Source organism: Heterodontus francisci, chromosome 2 (assembly GCF_036365525.1).
Source record: "Heterodontus francisci isolate sHetFra1 chromosome 2, sHetFra1.hap1, whole genome shotgun sequence".
In the NCBI taxonomy this organism is placed as follows: domain Eukaryota; kingdom Metazoa; phylum Chordata; class Chondrichthyes; order Heterodontiformes; family Heterodontidae; genus Heterodontus; species Heterodontus francisci.
Window position 1 is genome coordinate 94046433 of NC_090372.1, and position 16454 is coordinate 94062886.

The 16454-nt window shown below is 48.4% G+C and overlaps 1 protein-coding gene across 5 annotated transcripts in view; it reads left to right on the plus strand.

The window, feature by feature from the left end:
- Positions 1 to 16454, plus strand: part of LOC137345606 (rap guanine nucleotide exchange factor 5-like) — a 350413-nt gene that overhangs the window by 121829 nt on the left and 212130 nt on the right. For all 5 annotated transcript variants that reach the window (XM_068008865.1, XM_068008869.1, XM_068008867.1 and 2 more), the window contains exon 5: positions 9540 to 9711. In XM_068008865.1, the coding sequence (XP_067864966.1) occupies positions 9540 to 9711 (172 nt within the window). The remainder of the gene's footprint in view (positions 1 to 9539; positions 9712 to 16454) is intronic.

Consider the following 16454-nt stretch of genomic DNA (forward strand, 5'->3'; position numbering starts at 1 on the left):
CTCGGCGGCGGTAAGAGCGTTAGTGCCGGGTGAACAGGGTCTTGGAGGTGGTAGGCGGGTTAGTGCCGGGTGAACAGGGTTTTGGGGGCGGTGGGAGGGTTAGTGCTGGGTGAACAGGGTTTTGGGGGCGGTAGGAGGGTTAGTGCTGGGTGAACAGAGTTTTGGGGGCGGTAGGAGGGTGAGTGCTGGGTGAATAGGGTTTTGGGGGCGGTAAGAATGTTAGTGCTGGGTGAACAGAGTTTTAGGGGCAGTAGGAGGGTTAGTGCTGGGTGAACAGGGTCTTGGAGGTGGCAGGAGGGTTAGTGCCGGGTGAACAGGGTTTTGGGGGCGGTAGGAGGGTTAGTGCTGGGTGAACAGAGTTTTGGGGGCGGTAGGAGGGTGAGTGCTGGGTGAATAGGGTTTTGGGGGCGGTAAGAATGTTAGTGCTGGGTGAACAGGGTTTTAGGGGCAGTAGGAGGGTTAGTGCTGGGTGAACAGGGTTTTGGGGGCGGTAGGAGAGATAGTGCCGGGTGAACAGGGTTTTGGCGGCGGTAGGAAGGTTAGTGCTGGATGAACAGGGTCTTGGGGGCGGTAAGAGGGTTCGTGCCGGGTGAACAGGGTTTTGGGGGCGGTAGGAATGTTAGTGCTGGGTGAACAGGGTGGGTGCGGTAGGAGGGTAAGTGCTGGGTGAATAGGGTTTTGGGGGGCGGTAAGAGGGTTAGTGCTGAGTGAACATGGTTTTAGGGGCAGTAGGAAGATTAGTGCCGGGTGAACAGGGTCTTGGGGGCGGTAAGAGGGTTAGTGCTGGATGAACAGGATTTTCGGGGCAGTAGGAGGGTTAGTGCCTGGTGAACAGTGTCTCGGCGGCGGTAAGAGGGTTAGTGCCGGGTGAACAGGGTGTTGGGGGCGGTAGGAGGGTTAGTGCAGGGTGAATAGGGTCTTGGGGGCAATAGGAGGGTGAGTGCTGGGTGAACAGGGTTTTGGGGGCAGTAGGAAGGTTAGTGCCGGGTGAACAGGGTCTTGGGGGCGGTAAGAAGGTTAGTGCTGGATGAACAGGGTTTTCGGGGCAGTAGGAGTGTTAGTGCCTGGTGAACAGTGTCTCGGCGGCGGTAAGAGGGTTAGTGCCGGGTGAACAGGGTGTTGGGGGCGGTAGGAGGGTTAGTGCAGGGTGAATAGGGTCTTGGGGGCAATAGGAGGGTTAGTACTGGGTGAACAGGGTTTTGGGGGCAATAGGAGGGTTAGTGCTGGGTGAACAGGGTTTTGGGGGCAATAGGAGGGTTAGTGCCGGGTGAACAGGGTCTTGGGGGCAATAGGAGGGTTAGTGCTGGGTGAACAGGGTTTTGGGGGCAATAGGAGGGTTAGTGCTGGGTGAACAGGGTTTTTGAGCAATAGGAGGATTAGTGCTGGGTGAACAGGGTCTTGGGGGTGGTAGGAGGGTTAGTGCTGCGTGAACAGGGTTTTGGGGACAATAGGAGGGTTAGTGCTGGGTGAACAGGGTTTTGGGGGCGGTTGGAGGGTTAGTGCTGGGTGAACAGGGTTTTGGGGGCGGTAGGAGGGTTAGTGCTGGGTGAACAGGGTTTTGGGGGCGGTAGGAGTGTTAGTGCTGGGTGAACAGGGTGGGTGCGGTAGGAGGGTAAGTGCTGGGTGAATAGGGTTTTGGGGGCGGTAAGAGGGTTAGTGCTGGGTGAACATGGTTTTAGGGGCAGTAGGAAGATTAGTGCTGGGTGAACAGGGTCTTGGGGGCGGTAAGAGGGTTAGTGCTGGATGAACAGGATATTCGGGGCAGTAGGAGGGTTAGTGCCTGGTGAACAGTGTCTCGGCGGCGGTAAGAGGGTTAGTGCCGGGTGAACAGGGTGTTGGGGGCGGTAGGAGGGTTAGTGCAGGGTGAATAGGGTCTTGGGGGCAATAGGAGGGTGAGTGCTGGGTGAACAGGGTTTTGGGGGCAGTAGGAAGGTTAGTGCTGGGTGAACAGGGTTTTGGGGGCAATAGGAGCGTTAGTGCTGGGTGAACAGGGTTTTGGAGCAATAGGAGGGTTAATGCTGGGTGAACAGGGTTTTGAGGGCAATAGGAGGGTTAGTGCTGGGTGAACAGGGTTTTGGGGGCAATAGGAGCGTTAGTGCTGGGTGAACAGGGTTTTGGAGCAATAGGAGGGTTAATGCTGGGTGAACAGGGTTTTGAGGGCAATAGGAGGGTTAGTGCCGGGTGAACAGGGTTTCAGGGGCAATAGGAGGGTTAGTGCTGGGTGAACAGGGTCTTGGGGGTGGTAGGAGGGTTAGTGCTGGGTGAATAGGGTCTTGGGGGCGGTAGGAGCGTTAGTGCTGGGGCAATAGGAGGCTTAGTGCCGGGTGAACAGGGTCTTGGAGGTGGTAGTAGGGTTAGTGACGGGTGAACAGGGTTTTGGGGGCGTTCGGAGGGTTTGTGCTGGGTGAACAGGGTCTTGGACGTGGTAGGAAGTTTACTGCCGTGTGAGCAGGGTTTTGGGGGCGGTAGGAGGGTTAGTGCTGGTTGAACAGGGTTTTCGGGGCGGTAGGAGGGTTAGTGCTGAGTGAACAGGGTTTTGGGGGCGGTAGGAGGCTTAGTGCCGGGTGAACAGGTTCTCGGGGGCAATAGAAAGTTAGTGCTGGGTGAACAGTGTCTTGGGGGCAATAGGAGGGTTAGTGCTGGGCGAACAGGGTCTTGGGGGCAATTGGAGGGTTAGTGCTGGGTGAACAGTGTCTTGGGGGCAATAGGAGGGTGAGTGCTGGGTGAACAGGTTCTAGGGGGCGGTAGGAAGGTTAGTGCTGGGTGAACAGGGTTTTGGGGGCAATAGGAGGGTTAGTGCTGGGTGAACAGGGTTTTGGGGGCAATAGGAGGGTTAATGCTGGGTGAACAGTGTATTGGGGGCAATAGGAGGGTTAGTGCTGGGTGAATAGGTTCTTGGGGGTAATAGGAGGGTTAGTGCTGGGTGAATAGTGTCTTGGGGGCAATAGGAGGGTGAGTGCTGTGTGAAGAGGGTTTATGGGGGCGTTAAGAGGGTTAGTGCTGGGTGAACAGGTTCTTGGGGGCGGTAGGAGGGTTGGTGCCGGGTGAACCGGGTCTTGGGGGCAATAGGAGGGTTAGTGCCGGGTGAACCGGGACTTGGGGGCAATAGGAGGGTTAGTGCCGGGTGAACAGAGTTTTGGGGGCAATAAGAGGATTAGTGCTGGGTGAACAGGGTTTTGGGGGTGGTAGGAGTGTTAGTGCTGGGTGAACAGGTTCTTGGGGGCAATAAGAGGATTAGTGCAGGGTGAATAGGGTTTTGGGGGTGGTAGGAGTGTTAGTGCTGGTTGAACAGGATTTTGGGGCGATAGGAGGTTTAGTGCTGGGTGAATAGGGTTTTGGTGCGGTAGGAGGGTTAGTGCTGGGTGAACAGGTTCTTGGGTGGAAGTGCCATGTGAGCAGGGTCTCGGGTGGATGTGCCGGGTGAGCAGGGTCTCTGAAAGTGCGGGGGGTGGGGTGGGGGGGGGTCTTGGTTTTGGGTGACCGTGTCGGGTGTCCAAACTGTTGGGTGAGAGGGTTGGGTGCCTATGCTGCTGGGTGAGAGGGTTGAATATCAGCAAAGGTGGGCACTGAGGGCCATCAGGGAGTCTGCTGGGAGACGTAACAAAGGCACAGTTGCCAAGGCAGGATTATTTCTGCATCAACAATGCTCTGGACGCCCACTGATCATCTGGCATGTTCCCTGTGGCATGGTATGGCGCCTCTGATGGAGGAAGGCCCAAGAGGTACTTGCACCTGCCCGTGAAGCTCCACGACGAGAGCAGCAGCTGCTGGCCATGTCAACAAGAAACCACTTGCGACAGGGTATACCGGACTTGAATCAGCTACCTCCAAATGTCCAAGCAGCATTGACAACAAAGCCTATGCCTTTCCTGGGAGGTCATCACCGACTTATGTGCCATGCTGCAGGACGAGTTGTGACCTATGGTATTTGGGTATCACACTATGCCAGTGGTAGTGAAGATCACCGTGCCACTTTTACGTGTCTGAATCATTACAAGGCTCCACCAGGGACATGTGTGGTGTCTCCTAGGCAGCAGCCCATGGCTTCATCAAGGAGGTGACCAATGCCCTGTTCAAGAGGGCCGACGACCATATGCGCTACCAGACCGAACCTAAGAGTCAGGCCGAGAGGTCCAGAGTGGAGTCCCCCAGGTGCAAGGTGTGATAGATTGCACACATGTGACCATCAAGGCTCCAACGTACTAGTCAACTGCCTTCATCAACGCTTAACTGGTCTGCGACCATCGAAAGCATTTCCTGCAGGTGTGTGCCCACTTCCTGGGAAGCAGCTATGACGTCTACATACTTCGAGAATCCCGGGTGCCACAGCTTTTCAAGCCCCCTGCTCACCTTCAGGGATGGATTCTCAGGGACAAGGGATACTCATTAAAGACATGGCTACTGACGCCTGTAAGAAACTTTCACAATTCATCGGAGCAGAGGTACAACACTTGCCATGGCTCCACCCAAGAGACAATCGAGCAGGCCATTGGGCTACTGAAGATGAGATTCCATTTCCGAGATCGATCGTGAAGCCCTGCAGTATGCTCCAGTGAGGGTCTCGCGTATCGAGGTGGTCTGCTGTGCTCTGCATAATCTAGCACTGCAGAGAGGGGAGGCCTTGCATGCTGAAGGCATGATTAAATGACACTCCTCCTCCGACATGAAAGACGCAGAAGAGGGAGATGAGCAAGCAGCACTGGATGTTGAAGCCTTTGCACCGGAGGACAGGCAGTTTGAGCAACGGGCCAAGGAGGCAAGAGACAATCTCATAATTACCCGCTTCCAGCCACACTGATGGCCACTCAGAATAAAAACAATAAAGACTCACCTCAATGCATGCAGTCCGTCACCTCCTTTCTATTTGTCATCCGTGCCTAGTGCCCACCTGAACCAGGTGCTGTGTCCCATGAGAGACCCTATACAAATGAGGGCTTTTCCTAAATTGGTATCCACTAAGGGGGAAGGGTGAAACCAGCAGCTCACAATTAATGCATGATAGAATAATCACTTTTACACAATGAAGGTTAATTTCAAGAACAAAAGAACTTTATATGATGAAGCAAGCGTCAAATTTCAAACACCCGTGAAACCTTGTGTCTCTAGGCGGTTTTCTTTACATGTTTGAGTGTTTCTACGAGGTGTGACCCAATGCTAGCAGCTGGGCTGGAGGCAGGCTGCTGATCAGGCTGCCCCTTGGCCTGTGATCCGCCAGCCATCTTCTGGTTGCCTGAGGCCTGGAAGGCCCCAGCTTCCTGAGCGCTTCCTGCACAGATGCAGGATTCTCCTCAGGCATCACAGCAGTTGGAGCTGGGGTCACTGGCAGAGGGGCTGAGGAGCCAGTGTCCACACTCAGAGCACCCTGAGGGAAGCTCCCAGATGTGGAGGTCAGCCTCTCCTCCTCCCTTTCAAGGCTCACTTGAACCTCCCTGCACACCAGATAAGGACAAGGAGATGGAGAAGACTCGAGGCATCTCGTCCTTCTCTCGTTTTGCCACTTCTGCGTTGAGCTTATGGCCAAGGCGATGGTGTGCAGGTTTGTGCGCATTTGTAGGATCTGACTCCCCAAGAGGGTTGCCAACCTCTTGATGGGGGAAGCCATTGTGCTCAGATGCCTAAGACATGGCAGCATGCATTGCATGGATGGAGTCCTCCATCATCCGCTCATGGCTGCGTATGGCCTCTGGCATCTCCAACAGATGTTACCTTACCTCTCTCTGTAACTCCAGCATGCCCTGTTCTGTCAACACCAGAGGCTCATCATTAGCCTGTGGCTCTATATGAGCCTGGACACCCACAGTCCTCTGACTTTCAGAGGCCTCGACTGTCTCAGCCCAGCCAGCTGCTAGGGTGCATGTGAGGTGCTTTCACCAGCGTGTGACCCTCATTCTAAAGCCAAGGGAAACCCACCAAGTTGAAAGTATCTGCGCTGGTGGAATGTGCAGTTCTTTCTCAGAGGTTGAATGATCTGCCCCTTCTGCTGAAGTCTCCTGCCGACACTGACCTGCATGAGAGAACACATGCATGTGTGGGTTAGGCTGTGAAGATCGCATAATGCCAACCATGCATGATGTGGGTCTCCAGAAGTGAACTGTATGTCGATGGAAGACAATCCTCATTCTTTTGCGCAGAGACTCCAGTCTCTCCACCAGATATGGAGCGGCTGCCTTGGGTACCCGTTAATTCTAGTGCCTCCTCCTCAGCTGTGGAGATCGGCCGAAGATCTGGAATGCCTCCGCCAGTCCGGGAAGTTACCCGGCTGTTGTGGGCCCTCTTGTCCTGCAAGTGGAAAGAGGGAGATATTCATAATTCACAGAGAGATCTCCATAACAGTTATGCTAGTGTAAACCCCTTGTCCCCTACTGGGGATTCCTATATAGCTCATGCTCCCATATGCTCTCAGGGAAGTTATTGGGGGTGGGCGGTGAAAGAAGGTGGCCTGTGGCTGAGATGTAGCCATGCATCTGTCAGGATGAGGTGATGCCTAACCCTCTCTGACTGCACAGTTATAGTGCTTCCCTCCCATGTCCTGCTTCGTCCTGAGTAGTTGCTTGCAATCCCTAAAAAGGAGAGCATTAAGGAGCAGTTAGCTTGGCAGAATTAAGGAGCTCATTGACCCTCTTGCGGCAGTCCCCACAGCTGCTGACTTCCCCAGCTATCTCCATCCATGCTTGCTTGGTCAGGCGGGAGGACCCCTGCTTGCCGTTGCTGGGGAGCAACCTTTCCCTTGCAGCCTGGAGGAGAATCTGGAGGGAGACATCACTAAACCGTGGGGCCACCCTGTGTCTTGTGTCTTCCACCCTGCGGCGCCCTTTACCAGGGGAGTGGTGGCGCAGGAGTCACTCCAACACAGGTCTCAGTAGTGAACAGCAAGCAGCAAATGAGGCCAAGGCAGCAATGTAAGAAGGGTTAACAGGACTTTAAATATGGCGCCAGCACCTGACCCGGAGTCATCCAACAACGTATTCGGTGTCTCGCATCCCGCCCCCGCCGCATGATTGGCCTGGACCACGCCTCCATTATGTAAAGTGGCCACCCGCCGGGTGATTGCAGTGGGTGGCCACCCACGTGACTAGCAGGAATGGTGCACAAATTTCGGATCCACTACTGCCACCCACAATGGCCGCACTAAATTCAGCCCAATAAGTGGGTGGAGAAAGGATTAAACTGACCTACTTGGTGCTTTACCCCTTATTGATTCCACTGCCGATAAAATGATTCAATGTTCTTCTTTGAAATAGTGCTGTGGAATCCTTTATGTCCACCTGAGACACCAAGTGGGGCCTCAGTTTAACTTCTCATCTGAAAGATGGGCACCTCTGACAGTGCAGCACTTCCTCAGTACTGTCCTGGAATTCGCAGCCCAGACGAATGACTGGTACAAAAGGTGAAGTCACACGGGATCAGAGGTGAGCTGGCAAGTTGGATACAGAACTGGCTCAGTCATAGAAGACAGAGGGTAGCAGTGGAAGGGTGCTTTTCTGAATGGAGGGATGTGACGAGTGGTGTTCCGCAGGGTTCAGTGCTGGGACCTTTGAAGTAGTATAATAGACCTCTTTGTAGTATATTAAAATGATTTGGAGGAAAATGTAACTGGTCTGATTAGTAAGTTTGCGGACGACACAAAGGTTGGTGGAGTTGCGGATAGTGATGAGGATTGTCAGAGGATACAGCAGGATATAGATCGGTTGGAGACTTGGGCAGAGAAATGGCAGATGGAGTTTAATCCGGACAAATGTGAGGTAATGCATTTTGGAAGGTCTAATGCAGGTGGGAAGTATACAGTAAATGGCAGAAGCCTTAGGAGTATTGACAGGCAGAGAGATCTGGGCGTACAGGTCCACAGGTCACTGAAAGTGGCAACGCAGGTGGATAAGGTAGTCAAGAAGGCATACGGCATGCTTGCCTTCATCGGTCGGGGCATAGAGTATAAAAATTGGCAAGTCATGCTGCAGCTGTACAGAACTTTAGTTAGGCCACACTTAGAATATTGCGTGCAATTCTGGTCGCCACACTACCAGAAGGACGTGGAGGCTTTGGAGAGGGTACAGAAGAGGTTTACCAGGATGTTGCCTGGTCTGGAGGGCATTAGCTATGAGGAGAGGTTGGATAAACTCGGATTGTTTTCACTGGAACGACAGAGGTGGAGGGGCGACATGATAGAGGTTTACAAAGTTATGAGCGGCATGGACAGAGTGGATAGTCAGAAGCTTTTTCCCAGGGTGGAAGAGTCAGTTACTAGGGGGCATAGGTTTAAGGTGAGAGGGGCAAAGTTTAGAGGGGATGTGCGAGGCAAGTTCTTTACACAGAGGGTGGTGAGCGCCTGGAACTTGCTGGTGGTGGTGGAAGCAGGTATAATAGCGACGTTTAAGAGGCATCTTGACAAATACATGAATAGGAAGGGAATAGAGGGATATGGTCCCCGGAAGTGCAGAAGGTTTTAGTTTAGGCAGGCATCAAGATCGGCGCAGGCTTGGAGGGCCGAATGGCCTGTTCCTGTGCTGTACTGTTCTTTGTTCTTTATTTTCTTGCATCTATTAAACTAACAAAATATAGTGAGGTAGGAAAGAGCATTGCTTAAAAATAGCAGCAAAATCCAATTGAGCTAATCTGAGTTGTACTCAAGATGATGTGTCATTTCTTTCATTTGTCTCATGATGTTCAAAAGGGTGGGAAATAGTAGTTATTTTTATCAAATGAGAGTGGAGTGAATTTGTATTTCTGTAGCATCTTTTTATTTTTATCACCATCGAAGGACAATAAATCTCGTATTATGACTGTTGATAGGATATATTGTTACATGTTAGGAAGGTCTTGGTTAATTGAATTTAGCCAGAAAAAAATGAAAGAAGCTGAATCGGCCTTTAGTCATTTGAAACACCATTGTAATTTGAATTTTAAAAGAAATTGGAATAAATTATGAGCTTTCAATTTCCATCTCTGCAAATGGTGATGTAATTCTCTTCCATTATCCATGGTTCAAAAATGTGACTTTATTCAGGCACATTCATAGGTAGTTTGTCTCTAATTACAATTTCTTTATCACATGATGATGATGTATTAAATGAATGTTATTTTAGCTTGACCATGGTAATGACAGGAATTCATATTACATCAATGAGTGGGTCATGAGAAAGCAAAAGAACAATAAGGACACATCGGCACCTTGTCTCATATTAACTTGGAGATTTGAAATCTTTTAAATAAATCTCAAGCATTACTGTATAATTATGAAAATTAAATGGCGACATATGCTGTGAAATATGTGTTGAGTGACTGATTTTAACGCTATAAGTTTTCTTCTAGTAAGGTCTTTTTCCCAGATGGTATAACCACTTTTCATACTCCACTTGATTGAACTAGAAACTTTTACTCATCTCTGTCAGCAAATGATACACCATCCCCTTTCTACAACAAGACAGTTCGCAGACCTGGGCGGTTGTTAATAGTTTTCATTTTAGATCCTTAAGGCTTGCAGTATAACATTATCACAACATAAATCAGTGAAAAATATCACAACTGATCTTTTTCTTTCGCAGCAATGGAAAAGCAAGAGAATTTTCAAGATAAGGATGTCTGCTACCAGTTTTCAAATGATGAATGTGATGTCCTGGTCTGCCCCTTTGGAAAGGAGGAGGAGTGGAAAAATGGTGTAAGACTACTTGGGCACATAGTCCCTTATATTCAATCCAGAACAAATCTGCAAATAACGTTAGTATATTTTATTATTTTGCCTTAATAATTGTCCTGTTTTTAGAACCACTCTATGACAAGGAAGGAAAAGAGGTGAAACAGAGCAAAATGTCATCCTATGGCACAAAGCAGTGGGAAACATTTTGACTTTGAGTGATAGCGTAAAACAGTTAATATCTAATTAGCTGCCTGGGTGTACACCTCTCCCGATTTTCATTTCCATTGAGGTTTATGGCCCATTCAGTGCTGGATGCTCCACAGGCTCAGTATTGTATGGCATTTAATTTGGGTCAACTTGCCCTGAACGAAGTGTGATTTCAAAGGGACTAAAAATATAAACTGGTTTATATACTGTTTTAAAATCTTCAAGGAGTTTGCTGGCAGAAAAGGTCACCTGTGCGCGTACACAAAACACCACACTGCTTCACTGACTAAGTTAAAAGACTGCCGGGGAGAAGAATCAGACAGCCATAAATAAATCTTTGCAAATAGATGATGTTGATAAAACAAACATTGCGATCAAGATTGTAAATAGCTAAATCCGCCTATGTCACCAAAACAAATACAGTTGTCGAATGACATTGTTCCTGTTGCTACTTCTGGTTAGGAAGTGCTCTACTAATGGAGACAGCAGAACTGGGTGAGTCTTCCTGTATATTTGTGTATATATTTGCGATTTGCACACAGCAACACAAAACCGAAGACAGCCTTTTGGTCGAGTGGCATTAGAGAGGGTAGTTGGCTGTGGTGTGTGAGAACTGCAACACTTGAGGCCAGAAAATGCTAGATGGGGGAGGCAAGTTGGGGTGGGACAGAGGGAGATGGTGGAGCAAGGGCTAGGGCTAGGTGCTAGGAGGAATGCATTGTATGGTTAGAGGTGAGTGGGGAGAAGGAAAGATAGTACACAGTTAGAGGCTTGGAGAGGAGAGAGAAGGTAGAGGAGGTTAGCACTAGGGGATGGAACTCCAGAGGCAAGGTAGCACAGAGTTTGAGGCCAAGATGGAGGGTGAGAATTGAGAAGGCCAGAGCAGAGCTGGAGCCCAGACAAGTGGCTGCATGGTTACAACTACTGACACCAGGGGAAGAGAGAAAGATAAGATAGAGTAGGGTTCGAGGCCTACAGTGAGAAAGGGAAGAGGTAACATCCATGGAGGAATGCAGGGGGACGTACCACATGATTAGAGTTATTAGCACTCTCGCCTCTGAATCAGAAGGTTCCGGGTTCAAGTCTCACTCCAGGACTTGAGCACAAAAATCAAGGCTGACACTCCAGTACAGTACTGTGGGAGAGCTGCACTGCTCGAGGTGCCGTCTTTCGGATGAGACATTAAACCGAGGCCCTGTTTGCCCTCTCAGATGGACATAAAAGATGTTATGGTACTAATATCCCTTAATTGACATCACACAATCAGATTATCTGATCATTATTAGATTGCTGTTTGTGGGAGCTTGCTGTGTGCAAATTGGCTGTCGCATTTTCTACTTTAGAACAGTGACTGTACTTCAAAAAGTACTTGATCGTCTATAACGTGCTTTGTGATGTCCGCTGGTCATGGAAGGTGTTATATAAATGCAAGTCTTTCTTTTAGAGGCCAGGAGGGGCACTGGGAAGGTGGAGAAGGATTAGAGCCTGGGGGTGGGGGGAAATGGAAGCACTAAATTAAGAGCACCAAGCCCAAAGGAAGTGGACTGAACTGAGCCATTGTGGGAACCATTTGAAGAAGGCCAATTGGAGGGGGAAGTGGCCATGATGCTAGGCTAGTGAAAGAGCTTTCCTTCTTTGCAGGTAAATAGGAATCAGAAGCCAATTTATTAGGTTTTGGTGGGGCAGAAAAGAAAAGTAATAAAAATTTGAATTAAGGCCTTCAGCACCACTACTTGGGGTGTAAATAGGGGACTGGAGACACAGGAGTTCCACAACTGCCTGCTGAAGACTCAAAATATTTTGAGTGATTTGTAGTGTTACAGGGTCACTAACATCATCAATGCTGAACTGGCAGATAGGAATTTAGAAGTAGTGTCAAGCTGACTAATACAGTCAGTGATCAGAATACTATTGGTAACCTTATTAGAATGTCACACACACCTACAACAACTTGCATTTCTATCGCACATTTAACATAGTAAAATGCTTTAGGAGCTTCACAGGAGTGATTATCAAACAAAATTTGGCACCAAATCATATAAAGATCTATTTCGGACAGGTGACAAAAAGCTTGGTCAAAGAGGCAGGTTTTAAGGAGTGTCTTAAAGGAGGACAGGGAGAGGTAGAGAGGCGGAGAGATTTAGGAAGGGAACTATCTTGCGAAATGTCACATTTTATCAGCAGTTAAACGTAAGAATCCCATAGGAATATTTACATAGAAACTGTCAATGGAATATGTGACCTATGAACCGATTACATTTACATCCCTACGACCATCAAGACCACCTCACATTTTAACTCTTTAGTATATATTTTCCACCGTCTGGAAATGACATACTTCAGTGATTCCTGCTGAAAACTACATGTGTGGTGGACTCAGCTATGGAGCCTCACATGGTAAAATACCTACTTAACATGCTAAAGAAATAGCTGGGTGGGCATTGCTAGAATTCAGCAGAATGGATTTTCCCTATTATTGATATGGGATCCCAGCAGGCAAGGTATCCACTGGGAATGTAATTTCGTAAAGTGATCTCCTAAGACATCCAGATGTACATATCCAAAATCACCACTTGGGTGCGATAGTAGAATCTGTTATTGCCCATAGAACTGTATGTCAGCTTATGCAATCACATTCAGGACTACAGAGGATGATGGAAGATTAGGATAAAATTTTATAGAGTAATTTAACCTGCCAGAATATGGGGTGACAAACAAAAGTAACTAATTCAGGCAAAATTTAGTATTTGCACATTAGTTGAAATTACACAAACCCTTTATTTATTTTATTTAGAGATACAGCACTGAAACAGGCCCTTTGGCCCACCGAGTCTGTGCCGACCAACAACCACCCATTTATACTAATCCTACATTCCCTACCACATCCCCACCATTCTCCTACCTACACGAGGGGCAATTTACAATGGCCAATTTACCTATCAACCTGCAAGTCTTTGGCTGTGGGAAGAAACCAGAGCACCCAGTGGAAACAGGGAAAACTTGCAAACTCCGCACAGGCAGTACCCAGAACTGAACCCGGGTCGCTGGAGCTGTGAGACTGTGGTGCTAACTACTGCGCCACTGTGCTGCCCTTGTTTAGCATATCTTTCTGATCTATGTCCAGATGATCAATGCATTCAATTAATAGTACAAATACATAATAGAAAATGAAGAGTGCAGGAGGCCATGCCAGGAGCAGCACCAGGCATACCTAAAAATGAGGTGTCAGCCTGGTGAAGCTACAACACAAGATTACTTGCTTGCCAAACAGCGGAAGCAGCATGCAATAGACAGGGCTAAGTGATCCACAACCAACGGATCAGATCTGGGTTCTGCCACATCCAGTCGTGAATGTTGGTGGACAATTAAACAACCAACAAATATCCCCATCCTCAATGATGAGGGAGCCCAGCATATCAGTGCAAAAGACAAGGCTGAAGCATTTGCATCCATCTTCAGCCAGAGGTGCCGAATGGATGATCCATCTCGGCCTCTTCCTGAGGTGCCCAGCATCACAGTTGCCAGCCTTCAGTCAATTCAGTTCACTCGACGTGATGTCAAGAAATGGCTGAAGGCACTGCATACTGCAAAGGCTATGAGCCCTGACAACATTCCAGCAATAGTACTGAAGACTTGTACTCCAGAACTAGCCAAATCCCTAGCCAAGCTGTTCCAGTACAGCTACAACACTGGCATCTACCTGGCAGTGTGGAAAATTGCCCAGGTATGTCCTGTCTGCAAAACGCAGGACAAATCCAACCAGGCCAATTACCGCCATGTCAGTTTACTCTTGATCATCAGCAAAGTGATGGAAGGGGTCGTCGACAGTGCTATCAAGTGGCACTTGCTCAGCAGTAACCTGCTCAGTGATGCTCCATTTGGGTTCCGCCAGGGCCACTCAGCTCCTGACCTCATTACAGCCTTGGTTCAAACATGGACAGAAGAACTGAGCTCGAGAGGTGAGGTGAGAGTGACTGCCTTTGACATCAAGACAGCATTTGACCCCGTATGGCATAAAGGAGCCCTGGCAAAACTGGAGTCAATGGGAATTGGGGGAAAACTCTCTGCTAGTTGAAGTCATACCGAGCACAAAGGAAGATGGTTGTGGTTGGAAGTCAATTATCTCAGTCCCAGGACATTGCTGCAGGAGTTCCTCATGGTAGTATCCTGGGACCAACCATCCTCAGCTGCTTCATCAATGGCCTTCCTTCAATCATAAGGTCAGAAGTGTTCACTAATGATTGCACAGTGTTCAGCACTATTCGCGATTCTGCAGATATTGAAGCAGCCCAGGTCCAAATGTGGCAAGGCCTGGATAACATCCAGGCTTGGGCTGATAAGTGGCAAGGAACATTCGTGCCACACTAGTGCTAGGCAATGACTATCTCAACCAAGAGAGAATCTAACCATCGTTCAAGAGCCCCCTCTTGTATCTATGAAATGGGTTATGCCCCCTTAACCTAGTGGCCCCTGTGGCATCAGCAGCTTGTCACAATATTACCGTGGCTAACATACTATACGTATTCTTGGCCTGTTCTGAACAACGCTCCGGCATCTGGATACCTGAGATATTGATCAGCACAGGCACAATTTCATGTTTTACATTATCATACACCATTTCCCTTTTGTTTAATAAAACAATTCCACTTCTGGGTCCTCTCGTCATCGAGGGGCACCTTAGTTCCCTTGGAGTTGTTGATAATGCTGCGGGCTGCGGGGTTGTGGTATCCGGGGGGGAAACACACATAGAGTGACAGTGCCGGTGTCTCTCTCTCCTCATCCTCATACCCACATACTGCCATCCCCTTCTCATTTATTCCCGTCACCCAGGGTCCCATGGAGCACATGATCCCAAACACGCACCCATCGACCTTTCCTGCTTCCCTTCTGAACACGCAAGTAACGCGTGCATCAGCACAGCATTGTACTCACACTCTCTGTTTCCCCGGGTAAATGTTAAGCCATGCGTTATAATATGTTTTATCCCGCCCCAAGTCTTTCTTTGCTTGAACGCATACCCCATCGGTCACGTCATACAGAGCCCCATAGTCCATAGACATTTGTCTTGCACCTTTCTTGTCGGCCTCTGGAGGACTCAACGATGGGTCTTCACTCCCAGATGTCCGCAGTTGTCCCAGGTTTTCAGATAGCAGTACGAAGGCCCATAGCCACTGCAGTCCCCTCATTCCGGTTACTTCTGTAATTTAAGCAAAGGTTCCTGGTCGTCACCAGGGGTTAGATCTTTTCTGCATGGTTCCTTCCCTGTGTGGGCTGAATACGTCCTGGGTTACATGTGTTAATGCTTATCTACTACATTCGTATGATCTCGATTTCTTCCCGGTCGTGCGCTTAGTTGTGTTGCATCTGAACTCAGCCCCTCTGGGTTCGTGCCCAGTCAGTCCCCAACAATACTAATATGATCCCTAGTCCCCCAAACGTTCTGTTCTCAAGTGTATTTAACCAGTCCTGATATTTCTTTGCGTACCAGATGGTGTTTATTTCAGGGTCTGTCATTTGCTGTTGTCTTAAAATACCTTCAGTTGGGACCAATGTTTCTATCGGCTCTTCTCTTTACCATTACTTTGTCTCCCACAACAGGCACTTTTGTCTGTTCCTCTTTCATGTCTGTTTCTATAGAACCTCCTGCCTCACCTCATGCAGTTGTCTGCACAACTCCTTCAAAATCTTTTAACCCTTTCTCTTGCGGTCCTATTTCCTCCCTACCTGCTACGACATCTCCTGGCAACCTCATCGCCCTTCCTGTCATTACTAATGTGTTTAATTTATCCTGATTATTGTAAAGTCATTTTCTCTATGTGAGTATGTGCCAATAGCTTGATAATGTAATATATTGTCTCACCCTACTGGCTGCATTAACCATTTCATGCCATGCTGTTTCTCAAGTCAATAAACATGTTTGAGACCCGTTCGTCAGTGCATTTCACCATTGTTTATCCTCAGAATTCCTTTATTAGCTCGTGTATCAGCCAGATCTAATTGCCAATTCCTTTAATTATAATTCTAGTTCATTTTGAGCCTTGGAGAACCTTTACAAACAATATTCATAATTCCTTAAAACAGAAATCAAACATTTCTGTTTGAATCCAGGCATTACTATATATTTGGTTTTTTTTTCTTAGATGACATTTTAATTCCTTAAATAATTTAGTTTAGTTTAGAGATACAGAAATGAAACAGGCCCTTCGGCCCATCAAGTCTGTGCCGACCATCAACCACCCATTTATACTAATCCTACACTAATTCCATACTCCTACCACATCCCCACCTGTCCCTATATTTCCCTACCACCTACCTATACTAGGGGCAATTTACCTATCAACCTGCAAGTCTTTTGGCATGTGGGAGGAAACCGGAGCACCCGGAGGAAACCCACGCAGACACAGGGAGAACTTGCAAACTCCACACAGGCAGTATCCAGAATTGAACCAGGGTCGCTGGAGCTGTGAGGCTGCAGTGCTAACCACTGCGCCACTGTGCCGCCCAATTTGCTAAATTAAACTGGATTTTCAACATCTCAGATTATTCCAAATTCAAATAACAGTAAATTTCCCTTTGAGTGCTTTAAATAACCACTCATATCAATTTAATTTTGTTT